Below are 12,934 nucleotides of genomic sequence, written 5' to 3'. Positions count from 1 at the left end.
TCTGTGGTTGGCACCTTTATTTCTAACCAAAAGGAAATGCCTACATTATATACAGATACATTAACATAATGCATTTAACCACTTAAAACCCCATATGGTTGAGCGGAATCCCTCAGGGCTCTATGCTAGTGTATTTTCTGTTTTCTGTTATTGTGGCCCGGGGAAGGCTTTCGCAGAAAATAGTAGATCGACAAAGCGGACAATAGGGATGCTGAGGTTTAAGTGATTAAGAAACTTTCATTCATATGTTGTTAAGCCTTTACCGTATATATATACACACTCTTATAATCATATATCCATTATCAATTGTTTTCTTCATTACTTTACATGAGAACGTTTATGAGAGTTGAATTGATCTATGTATCATTATTACTATTAATTCAATTCAATTTTCAATTCAAAGGGCTTTATTGGCATGAGAAAACATACGTTTACATTGCCAAAGCAAAAAGCACAATACTATTAATTACCGCGTCATACATTATTAGCAACGCGTAGCAGACCACTACTACACCCCTGATAATAACAGAATGACGGTCATGTTTATATTAGGATTTTAAGAGACTACGCAGCCAGGAACCAATCACCATTGGCTTCCTTTTTGCTGACCAATCAGGAGACTGTGTGTGGAAGACGTAAAGTCATTTCCGGTGACAGACAAGGCGGACCAATTGTAAGCGACCTACGTCGGCTCTCCGACCAATGGGGGGCCGGGAGGGCTTTTTGAACGGTGAAAGGCGGGTTCAAGTCACATTCGAGAGGGAAACAAAAGCGAAACGTTCCACTTCACGCCGCACGCCGTGTCAACAACAAGACTAGAAGACGCTAAAACATCGGAATAATTTATTAACTTTATAGCCTTACATTCATCGTAAATATCACATAAGGTAAGCATTCACTAGATGTAAGTGGCAGCTAATGGCGACACAGCTATAGGAGGTCTTTGCGGACCGTAGGGTTTTAGCTGTTAGCCAATTAGCAAAGAACTAACTTGTTGTGTTGTCCCTTCTACATTCTTCTTCTTGTCGTCTAATAAAGTGGTTCCCAACCCTTTTAATTAAAAAAAAATAGAATCACATAACTCTGACAGTGTAGAAATGGAACCAAATGGACCCGTAAGGGTCCATTTGGTTCCATTTGTACACTGTCAGAGTTACAGACCTGCAAGGGTCCATTTGGAACCCCCTCTAGGGATCTCTGAGGGTCCCTGGACCCCACCTTGAGAACCACTGGTCTAATAAATCATGATTTTGTTTATGTTGCCAGCTAACGTTGACATGTCCCCCCCCCCCCCTTTTCAACAGATACTCGCCATGTCCCAGAAACAGATATACTACTCTGACAAGTATGATGATGAGAAATACGAGTACAGGTATGAAACTACTATAAAAAAAACTATTCAAATGTACCATTAACAGCAGTTTACAGTCATGTTAATGATCCTGCACACAATGAACACGTTAGACTGTCACCATCGAAGGGTTTATCCTTTGAATCCATTAGCAGTCATCTTCTGATCTGACATAGTCGGACTGATGACGTAACATCATTGGGTCAAATCTTCATGACCGATTATGTTATATAACTGAGTACATTTACTCAAGTACTGTACTTGAGTACAATTGAGGTGTTATTACTTTGCTGGAGTATTTCCAATTTTCGGTACTTCTACTCTACATCTCAGAGGCAAATATTGTACTTTTTATTCCACTACAATTATTTGAAAACTTTAGTTACTTTGTAGTCTTGTAGATTTTGAATATTATTACAAAACCTACATTTGAAAATAGCCTATCTACAAGCACACAATAAGCTTGTAGATCTTATATTTTCAACAGATCTTTAGACATTTTATACATCTGTGAAATGGGACATTCTATCTACATACTGAGTTTCTACTTTTGGTACTTTAAGTACATTTTTATACCAATACTTTTGTACTTTTGCTGAAGTAAATTTTGAATTCCAGACATTTACTTGTAACAGAGTATTTCTACATTGCAATATTGATACTTTTACTTTAGTACAAAATGTGAGTACTTTTTCCACCACTGCATCTGTTCATCTTCGAATTGTCGCCTTCTGTGTCGATACTAGGCACGTGATGCTGCCCAAGGATATTGCTAAGCGTGTCCCCAAAACCCATTTGATGTCGGAGACGGAGTGGAGGAACCTCGGGGTCCAGCAGAGCCAAGGATGGGTGCACTACATGATCCACCAGCCAGGTACATATATTACAGCTCGTACAAAATGTGCCAAGGCCAAAAGGATGGTGTTGTTGGCCTGTGGTATACAACATAGCAACGATTTGCAGGGATGTGAATTATATTATAGGGCTGTCACGATTATGACATTTTACCTGACGATTAATTGTCACAAAAATGATTGTGATTTTAATTGTGTTTTTGTCATTGAACACTGGAACATAATGATTTTTTTATTTAAATGAATTGTTTGGCTTTTAGGCTTTGATGTTGCACAGGGCAGACATGACAAATAACCTAAATATACAAAGAAATGACTGACATTTAATAACTTTATACTTTATAAAAAACAATGTGGAAATAGATCTACAAGCTCACAACGCATCACGGCGTGTTGCAAATATATATATATATATATATATATATATATATATATATATATATATATATATAATATATAATATATATATTTTTTTGCATTGTCCCAAACCTCATGTTGGAAGCCAGCCACTCATCTTTAGATATTGGATGATTAGTAGAACATTCTTGGTACAAAATGTTCCTGCAGAAGGCAGTGTTCAGCTTGAGTCTTGTTTTTAGGTCTATTGTTATCAGGTCTACTGTTGGTATAGCCCTAGTCTGGGAGGGTTAGCGTCGGAGCTTGGACAGCAGGGGCGCGGCCACTGCGTTGTGATTCAAATCAACAGCCAATGAAGAAAAGGGGGCGGGATCCACATGCAGTGGGTGATGCATCTAAATAGGATCGACGGGAAGCAATTTCCCCTTGAGAAATTTCGGCCGCCATTGTTGTGTACTGCTGTTTGCCTCTCGTCGGACTTTTTAGACGAGTTGCACAGCTCTCAGACCGGTAAGAGGCGTGTCCGCTCAGATTCAGAGCGTGACGTACATCCCGCCCACAAATACCAGGGCTGTGGCCCAGAAGTTCCTCGCCAGAGCTGGCGAAAACTTCTGGGAACTCAGATTAGTATAGCCCCTACGGAACCTCTCCCTCCGCTGTACGCTGTATAGCTCCGAGATGAGGTCCCTCGTTAGTTACTGCCGTCTGTTTTCGAAATGGTCGCACGTCGTCCACTTTACATGTTTCTTACCCCTTTCTGCACATCGTATCCAAAAAGTAAAGCATTTCCGCCACTCTCTCAGGTGTTTGAAGTTTTAACGCGCCATAAAAGCTATCCAACGGGTTGAAGAAAGTATTTAATTTGCCTCGGTTTTCATCCGGTTCCATAATATTTTGCATTAGAAGATGCAATTCAACATTTGACCAGTAGGGTAACCAGTAATGTTATCTCTAAGGGCGCAACTCTTGCGCAATGTCTTAAAAACCATGTAACCGGATGAAAACCGAGGCAAATTAAATACTTTCTTCAACCCGTTGGATGGCTTTTATGGCGCGTTAAAACTTCAAACATCTGAGAGAGTGGCGGAAATGCTTTACTTTTTGGATACGATGTGCAAAAAGGGGTAAGAAACATGTAAAGTGGACGACGTGCGACCATTTCGAAAACAGACGGCAGTAACTAACGAGGAACCTCATCTCGGAGCTATACAGCGGAGGGAGAGGTTCCGTCGGAGCTACTGTTGGTAGTGTCTATGCCACCCCTGTAAAAAAAACTAGTTTGACAAGTGTGTTGTGTTAATGTATGTGTGGTATGTGTAAGAAACATGAACTTATGACTTGGTTGGGCACAAAAAAATTAAGATGATACATTTAACTACAGAAGTAGTTGATATCCATTTTAAATAGAAGGCAGCTTTCTGTGCAGTGGTAGCACAAACCCTTTCAGGGAAACCAACCTAATATAGAATTAATTCATGAAAATTGACATGACAATTAATTTGGTTTGACGGTGACAACAGCCATTTTGAATAATTACTGTAAAAGCAAAATAAATCTATTTTTAACATCTAACATTATTTGAACAAAAACAATAGGTCTTCTTAGGACACCAAAGCCTCCTCTTCAAAGTACATGAACACATGCATGTTTTGTGTAATAACCTTAGCCTACCAGTAAACATCACAGCAACTAATCATATCAGCAAATTCAAAAACTCAGAAATCACTCAATGCAGTGTTAAAAGTCAACATTTAACTGTCCTTTTATTTCATGTTTAATGTTAATGTGAGAATTCCGCAATCTAATAGATAAATCCCACCCACATTTAGTACACCACAATGTAAAAAAAACAAGTCTGCAGGACTTTTTTGTGTTATCATTTTAGCCTTTATGTCTGACTGTACCACTACCACGACATGCTGTTTACATTTCTGACTAATAAAGTATTCAATAATCAAAAACTGCTATACCTGTGGAACACCACATTACCGGCTTGGCAAGTGCTGCTTAGATTTGTCATGTAATAAGCCAACATCTGTGATGAGAGGTGCCCATGTAATAACACCAGTGACAGATCCACTGACACTTCATGAGTGGATCCCTCCTTTTGTTTTATGGCTTTCTTGTGCAGAAGAAACACACCCTTTTCTTAGACAAAGCCCATTTACAGACAATGCTTAGGGACCCTTTGTAATGCCAACAGCTGCTGTTGCACCTTTTCTTATTAAGAGAATACATAGATTGTATGGCTATCTGGTTACTTGTCTGAACTTGCAACATTTGACACGCTTACTGGCTGACCACCAGCATATGTTCAGCGGCTATACAGAACCACCTGCCCAAGGATTCAAAAGGTGCACAGATTGGCAACAGATATTCAGAGATTGATGAGAAAATATAATTGTGTTTTCTCTTAGATCTCTGTTAACTCTCTCATAACTTTAAGCTTGGAATGCGGCACATCTTGATTTAAAAATGTTGAGTATTCTGTATCCTTTTTTTTTTTTGCCATTAATACACATCTAAATGAGACGGACAAATGTAGATGCCACCCACCAGTGATTTGCTCATGTCTATATTTTCTTAAACTATATACTTTGTTGTACGTGACTACGCATTGAGCTTGTAGCTTGGCTGTTACCGCAGAATGTTGGCTTATTTTCACCAAATGTTGCCCTGTGCTAGGGTTCACATAGTTAATCTTTTTTTTTTTTCCTTCTACCCTTTTTACTCAGAGCCACACATCCTGCTGTTCAGACGCGTACTGCCTAACTCCAAATGAACTTTTGAAGGGGAGATTCTCAGGGTCCAGAGATGATTGGCTCTATTGGGGAGCACCACAGACCCAACTACAGTACACACCACAAATGGGGATCACGTTTTGATAGATTGACTAGCTCACTGTGAGTGGAAGATGACTTGGAAAATCATTATCTGAAGCTCCCCGGTCGGGCACATCGTCTTGGACCTGGAGAGTAGGATGGACCCAGTAATGAAAAGAGAGGGGGAAGTACTTTTGAACGCCAAGATCATGACACCTCTTTTGGAAACATACTTGGTGCATCTGCCATCTGTGACTTACCACTTGCCGGCCATGTGCAAAACGGCACACACTGTCCTGTCAACTTATAATCTTTTTTTTCTCCCTCTCTCTCTTTTCTGTCTTGCTGAATCTGTTCACTATACCATTCCAAGCTTTTAAAATGTTTGTCATTATGATTAACATCTGGGGAATGAAACTTGTTAAACAGATTCTAAACCAGTGGATTCTGTGCCAATGTGTCTCTTATTCTCATTGTTAGATCCTGAGCCTGCTAGTAGTGAGAGCTTCATAAGCAAACATGTCCTTAAAAAAGAAAAAAAAACTGAACATGATGTGTGACACTCAGTATTTTCCCCTGCCCTACATATTTTGCATAGAAAGTAACTTCGAGTTTGCAATTCTTTCACTAAGGTAGAGAAACATACCAGCCACAGATACATTTTTACCAGGCTTTAGCTTCTGGCTGTTGATAACCCACTGTTGCTAAAGCGTTGATGGTGGTTTTTAATATGTGGTATGCTGCTGCTCAGTTTAAATGACACTGTAACATGACATTTAATGATCTTAATCATGCACATGGAAAACCTGCATCTATGTAAGTGGTAGAAGCCTCGGATGCTGAGAAAAGGATCTCTGGTTCTTTCTACAAAGAGTAATGCAGCCAGTTTACTATTCTTCAAGGTGATTTGATTGTACTGATCAGCTGCTCCAGTATTTATAAATTTTTATTCCCACTTTGAAATAAAAGTTGAAGCCATTGTATCTTGATGTTTGTTGGAGAAATGCGCCTCTCTATTAGGCCTGCCCTAAAAAAAAACTATTGACAATAAGGAAACTGAAAAGTCCTCCCTCATTGTGTAGATTTATGGTCGTCTAATTAGATTATGAGATGGAGAACATAGCCATGACCTTTTTGGATGCAGAAAGTACCATCTGCTTTTGGTTTTATAGGGCAGTGATTGATCATAAGAGCTATGTCAAATGTGTAGTCTTGAGATGGTTCAGAAATGGGTGATTAGAGCATTAAACCTTTACTGACATGTAGACTTGGGCTATACGTTTTTATACCATGCTTTAGTTATGAGTGCAAATACTGTTTTCATTGATTTGAGTATCTCTTAAATCAAGATTTTCTAAAATGCTGTATCCTTTTTTGAAATTGCTGAAAATTAGTTGGTTCTCTCCCCCAAAACATGACTTTTGTAAGCAGGGCTTGTAAGATTACTTAAGGAGGATATGATTAGATTTGTGATACCATATCATTTTGGAAGAGTAAAAATGTTTTGTATTTTGTTTTCAAAATCATGGATGTCATTTAAAAAAATGGATGTATAGCTGACTATGTAATGTCCTTTAAAAGTACATTTTCTGCATTTCAAAATGTGCCTAATATTGCTGCACTCAATCTTCTATACTACATCGGATGGATTAAACCATGGCATTGAACAAATCTAATATCGAATTTTCAGTGTACTTAATCACCACAGAGTGTAATTAAATCCCAGTTAGTTTATACTTTGTCACACAACCGTGCTTGCCCAAAGTAACTGTTTTTCAATGAAAAAACAGCTACATGATTATATATGTATAAATTAGATTTAAGCGCTTAATTTCCCTATCCCAGCTCAGATGTTTCACCAAGAGGCTCAAAGACGGTTGCCCAATGCTCTTTTTACACCACTGGAGCAGATTTCACTTTCCTGCTAACCTTGAATGGGGTTTTTCTGAAAAACCTGTTCTCAGTGGTGCTCAAACTTTGTCATGTCAACGATCTCCAAAATTATATGCATTTGGCCGCCGACCCCCATCTGAAAATATTTTGTTCCAGGGACCCCCCCCCCCCCCAAAAGCAGAGATTTTAGTTAAAAATGTTTGCTTTAAAAAGATGTACCGCTATATTCAAAGATTTTCACAAATGTTCACAATTTTTCAAAAATAGCAGATCTACAATCTCATAGTGCGGCACTCGGTGCCACGCTATGAGCTTGCATATCTGCTGTTTTTGAATAGCCAAAGTATAAAATAATAACAATCTATGCGTTCCCGGTTTTAATGGGTTATTAGTGACTGTCATGGCTGCTTCCATGTTTGACACACTTGAACAGCATTTATTTAAATTATTACTGTGAATGTCAACGTATATTGATGTAGTCACTAACACACTGGCCTTGAGGCACACAGTCTATTAGTGCACATGAATGCAAATACCAAATGTCATACAAAATGAAATATTGTTTGCCATGTACGGAAATATTCAGGGGGGAAGAAAAACTAAATGAGCAACCAGCATTTGGACATCAGAACATCACTTTTCTTTTCATGTGATGGCTTGGTGTAAACTACTGTCTACCTTTTCCCTTCTTCCTCTGAATAACAAAATATTAAGCAAGCATTTATGTAACTGCTTTTTTAGTGCAATTCTCATTGCATTTACAGCATCAAACTGGTGTTTTCACCATACTGAAACATTAATACCAATTGTTTGCTATAAAGTCGATGCTCAACAATTATGTAATATATTATAGTCTATTTGCAGTCAGATCTTTAGTGTTACCCTCTATTGATTCCCTGAATAATATGTGTAGTATTTCCCCTATGTTCTGCTATGTAAAATGACTTTTACAGAGCTTTTGCAGTCACCCACTGACCTATCTCCACCATATCCTGTAACTTAACATGGCCTTATATCAGTAGACAGCTTTGCGACCACAGTTTTGCAGATTGTCATGGTTTTACTTCTAGGGGGTTGAAGAAATTCTTCTGAAACCTGCACCCAGGTGTTCCCTCTCAGTCTGGCCCTCCAGCTCCACTCACCAGGGACCTGCAAAAAAGCACAGTACCAGCCCTGGCAAATGGAGACAGTGGGGTGTCACACTGAAAACTAGGAGTGGTTCGGCAAATGGAGACAGTGGCAGTGGTGGAAAAAGTACTCACATTTTTTACTTAAGTATCAATGAATGCTGCAATGTAGAAATACTCTGTTACAAGTAAAGGTCCGGAATTCAAAATTTACTTGAGTAAAAGTACAAAAGTATTGGTATCAAAATGTACTTAAATGTACAAAATGTACTTTACTTCTAAAAGTAAAAGTACTCATGCAGAATGTCCCATTTCACACGTAAATTAAATGTATACATATCTTTTGAAAATAGCAGATCTACAACCTCACAGTCGCATTGTGAGCTTGTAGATCGGCTATTTTCAAATTGCCAAAATGTATATAGGGCTGAAGTGGTTAATGTATGTTTTATAATAATATGATAAATCAGATTTTCTTAATTACTAAACAGGTTGTATTGTGGGGACAAGGCTTTCCATCCCTGGCAGCAATATGATTCTTCCGATACCTTGCCTTTCAGGATGGCACCAATACAAGACAACAGCAGACCAAGTGTCTAATTATAAACCACCACATTAGTAGTGTATGAAATGTTTCAAGCTTAATTTAGGCTTATCTCTCTGTCACAGGCATAAGTCACTCTTGCTAATGTGTTTTCATGGTCAACTAGATGGAAAAGGCGATTTGCCTCTAAAATGTTCCCGGTCAGAGGGGTCACCCTGCACACCTGTCAACTATGCTATCATGGCACAGAAGAATCTATCGTACGTGCCTTAAGGGCCATTCACACTGAGCACTATGACTATAACTATAAAAATGTCGTTTTAAAAATCGTTCTAAGTCAAGTGGATGGCAGAGTTCACACCAATGGTGAACGATATAGTTATAGTTATCATTATAGTTATAGGGCTCAGTGTGAATGGTGCTTTACAGTATCAGGAGTGCATACTGTACAGTTTTACAGGTCCCAGTGGGAAACAAACCTGCAGTGTGAGTGCCATGCTATACCCATTGATCTATATGCAGACATAATATTTGTATAAAATGAGCACAGTTTTTCCTGATATTTGCCATATCCTGCACTGACTCACACAAACTAATGGAATATTGCCATAAACTGATTCAGTCAACATGAGACAGTGTGTATGTGTCACTGACAGACCACAGAGTCAAATGATTCACAAAGGGTATTATTTCGGTTGGTGGTGCTTTCAAGGATTGCTTTCTTAAAGGGGCATTGGCACTTTACTCAATAGATTTGGTTTTCTCAAAAAAAGAAGGAAAAAAAAGAAAATCATAGATAGGAACCTTATGTATTGCAAGGCCAACGTATAATGATTTATTGCATTATATTATTTGTAACTATTTATAATATTTGTATGGCTATACCTTTATTTTACGTATATGAAAAACATTGTGATTTTTTATACAATTATGCTAATTATGCTGGGTTTGATAATAATGCTTATTGAAAATTTGTCAAAACAAACAAAAATGTTACTCCTAAAGGGTCACATTTATGAACAGCATGTGTGAGAGAAATCATTCTTTCATTATGTCAGTGCAAAGTAGTGCAAAGACAGATCAAATGTGCAGAGCATATTTGTTTCTAGGCTGCAGAAACAAATATGTGTGTTTTAATCTTTGAGCTATGGAGGGCAGTATTACACAGTTGGGGAAGAGGAGCGGTTATATTCAACTGGGTGGTAGATAGACTGCACAGAATACCACATTTAACCGTAGAAATTTGTATTTGTAGGCATAAATGTATTTTTATGCCTAGAGAGACTCTGCTTCCTCTATTTACATACAGTGCAAGTCTGAAAATCACTTCAATGTCCATCAATCCTGATGCGGTCTTTGCTGAAAAAATACTGAGACCATAAGCTATGCATAGTTTGGGATTGGGTGTAGACAGTGTGGAAGCCTTTAGACACCATGGATGATAACCACACAACTGGGGCAGATACGGATAATGTGGAAAAGAAAATGTTTGTGGTGGCAGGGGGGATCACAGGGAGATTTCCGCCCATCTCCAGAAAATGTTGCAGAGGTTGGCAATCACCAGGATATGATGGTCAGCAATTTCAACCCCCCTGCCGAGATCCAGAGATGTGTGGTGGTGAGAATGAGATCTTTGACGCCTCATGGGGTGGAGTGAAAAAAAAAAGGTGGTGCAGCAGCTCAGGGGGTATCTATGAATCATGCTGGAATAGGTTTCCATAGAACGCTTGCCAGTGAATGATAACCTAAACCCGCAACCGTTTACAGGAAAGCAGAAATACTGCCCAAACTTTGCTGTACACCAGTGGGTCTCAATTTAAGGGTGTGTACTGGGTACCCCCTATTGAGCCACGTGATGGTTTTAGAAATGAGAAAATATACTTCTCAGATATAAATTACAATTATGTTTACAGTCTTTATGATAAATGCTGTCTCTAGTGAAACAATATTTTCTGCCGCCAGGCTTTCTCCAATAATTAATCAAGGGGAATGATCCAGAATGAGAAAATACAACTTGCACTCGCTGCTTGAATGTCACGGTTCAGCAGTTTTTCAGTGTGTGCCCAATCTGGGAAATTGCGGTTAGACATTTGTTTCTAGGGATCATATGCCAAAAGAACCACAGTTTATACAAGAGGGCAAAATGATAATAATCTCCGCCTGCGTGCATCAGTTTCTCAAACACACAGACACATTGAACTCCCATAAAGAGGCCTGAGGTCCCGTCAGATTCTGCCAGGTACACAGAAATACACTGAGTGTTAATTCAACTCTGAGAGTATATAAATAGACCTGTAAGGATTTTACTGTGTAGTTAGTAAATGAAAAATAATAATAATTAAAAACCCAAATGAAGAACCGTAAGTGAAATCTGTGATGGAAGAAAAACAGTGTGTAACGATATGTGCAGAAGTTAAGGACAAGGAGAGCAGCATGCAGAGGGGGAAACAAATCTGCACAGGGAATAGGAGGGGAGATACAAGGACACAAAGCCATGCCAGATAAAATGGAAGTCTTGCAGGAGAGGATTAGCGGAGTAGGCTATGGTATACTTCATCATACAAAAAAAAACGACATTTTCAACTGAATTGTCACCCGAAAATTCGGGGTGACAATTATTCTCACTGAGAGACACAGGCGTCCGACAAAGTACAGCTTAAATTAAGAGATACATGTATGGTGGGAGAATAAAAAATAAAAAAGAGAGTCTGTGAGATGAAAAGACTGGGCGTGAGAGAAAGAAAGATGCGAGTGGTGGAGTGTCAGTGAGAGAATAAGAGTGGGGGCACAGAGAAAGGGAAAGTGTGTGTGGGAGAGAAAGAAGGTCAGACAGAGAGATGAGAAGTGCTGTAGCGAGAAGGGGTATTTACAGTATGTCTGGGTGTCGGTGGCACAGCGGGGTGCCTTCTAAAAGGGAGGCAAGTTTGATAGAGAAGGATAGAGAGGGATAGAGAGGGAAAGAGGGAAGGAGAGCGAGAGAGAGAGAGAGAGAAAGAAAGCTACTATTTGAAAGAGGACTGATCGAACAAAGAGTCTGCAAGATTGCTCCATTAGGATGTCCACAGAATTACGTTCTAAAAATGAATTTTAGAGCACCATTAAATCATTTATAAGAATAATCTTTCAAAGTATACATGAAAGGGCACCTTAAACCAGAGGTTAATTTCAAAGAAACAACAAACTGTCCACGGTAAATTAGTCTTTGAATAATACATACCGTAAAATGTATAATTTAGTTAACATGATTTGCTGATTTGCCTCAAAAGGCATTACCGTCAATGGAATGGAAATGTGAAAATGAGCACTTACACCCAAGACACAACACTTATGATTCCAGAGAGCCAGTGGGACAAATGTTGTATTTAATATTAAACCTCAAGATTCAAGATGCAAGAGTTGCAATTGTTACATCTTATATAGCCTACTGGTACATAAGAGTAGAATTCATCAACACCGTAGCAGCAATAATAAACAATAACAAAGAAATAATAAAGAATAGCAGGAATAGTAAGAAAGAGAATAACAAATTATGTACAATTATATAGCAATTATATGAAGTGCTCGAAGGTGCTGTGTGCATGGTTCCTACTTCTAAATGTTGTGTATCATGTCATGGAGGTATAGGTGTGCACTGTGCAGTATGTGTGTATACATATCTATTTGCATGTATTTCTATGTGTACATACATTTACATTATGCATCATGTTTATGTGTGCAGTCTTGATATTCAAGGTTTCATACCAGTGTGCGTGGTGAATGAGAAGTGCTGTAGCGAGACTTTACAGTATGTCTGGGTGTCGGTGGCACAGCGGGGTGCCTTCTAAAAGGGAGGCAAGTTTGATAGAGAATGTGAATGTTTAAAACACACAGGCTGGGGATCAATATTGGAAACTCTTAAAGAGTTTGAGATCCCCTGTTCACCTAACCTAACCCTATCCTAATGACATATCTGTCATTCCGGGGGCAGCAGTTGCTCAGGGGTAGAG

The 12,934-nt window shown here is 38.8% G+C and overlaps 1 protein-coding gene across 1 annotated transcript; it reads left to right on the top strand.

Moving 5' to 3' along the window:
• The first annotated feature begins 759 nt into the window (after window positions 1-759).
• On the top strand, window positions 760-7,051 carry cks1b (CDC28 protein kinase regulatory subunit 1B). The gene is made up of 4 exons (XM_084080804.1): window positions 760-887; window positions 1,305-1,372; window positions 2,098-2,225; window positions 5,298-7,051. Exons 2-4 carry the CDS (start codon window positions 1,314-1,316, stop codon window positions 5,342-5,344), a joined length of 234 nt encoding a protein of 77 aa, XP_083936930.1. The 5' UTR covers window positions 760-887; window positions 1,305-1,313; the 3' UTR covers window positions 5,345-7,051.
• Window positions 7,052-12,934: the final 5,883 nt, after the last annotated feature.

This window comes from Gymnoscopelus microlampas (assembly GCF_963454915.1).
Source record: "Gymnoscopelus microlampas genome assembly, chromosome: 15".
Classification (NCBI taxonomy): Eukaryota; Metazoa; Chordata; class Actinopteri; order Myctophiformes; family Myctophidae; genus Gymnoscopelus; species Gymnoscopelus microlampas.
Note: the sequence above shows the minus strand (reverse complement) of the source record. Positions and strands in the feature narration are given on the sequence as shown.

Excerpts from the sequence above, each read along its gene's own strand:
- cks1b (XM_084080804.1), top strand. The coding sequence starts at position 1,314 with ATGTCCCAGAAACAGATATACTACTCTGACAAGTATGATGATGAGAAA. Across the intron at positions 1,373-2,097 it reads GATGAGAAATACGAGTACAG|GCACGTGATGCTGCCCAAGG; the intron begins GTATGAAACTAC and ends TGTCGATACTAG. Across the intron at positions 2,226-5,297 it reads CTACATGATCCACCAGCCAG|AGCCACACATCCTGCTGTTC; the intron begins GTACATATATTA and ends CTTTTTACTCAG.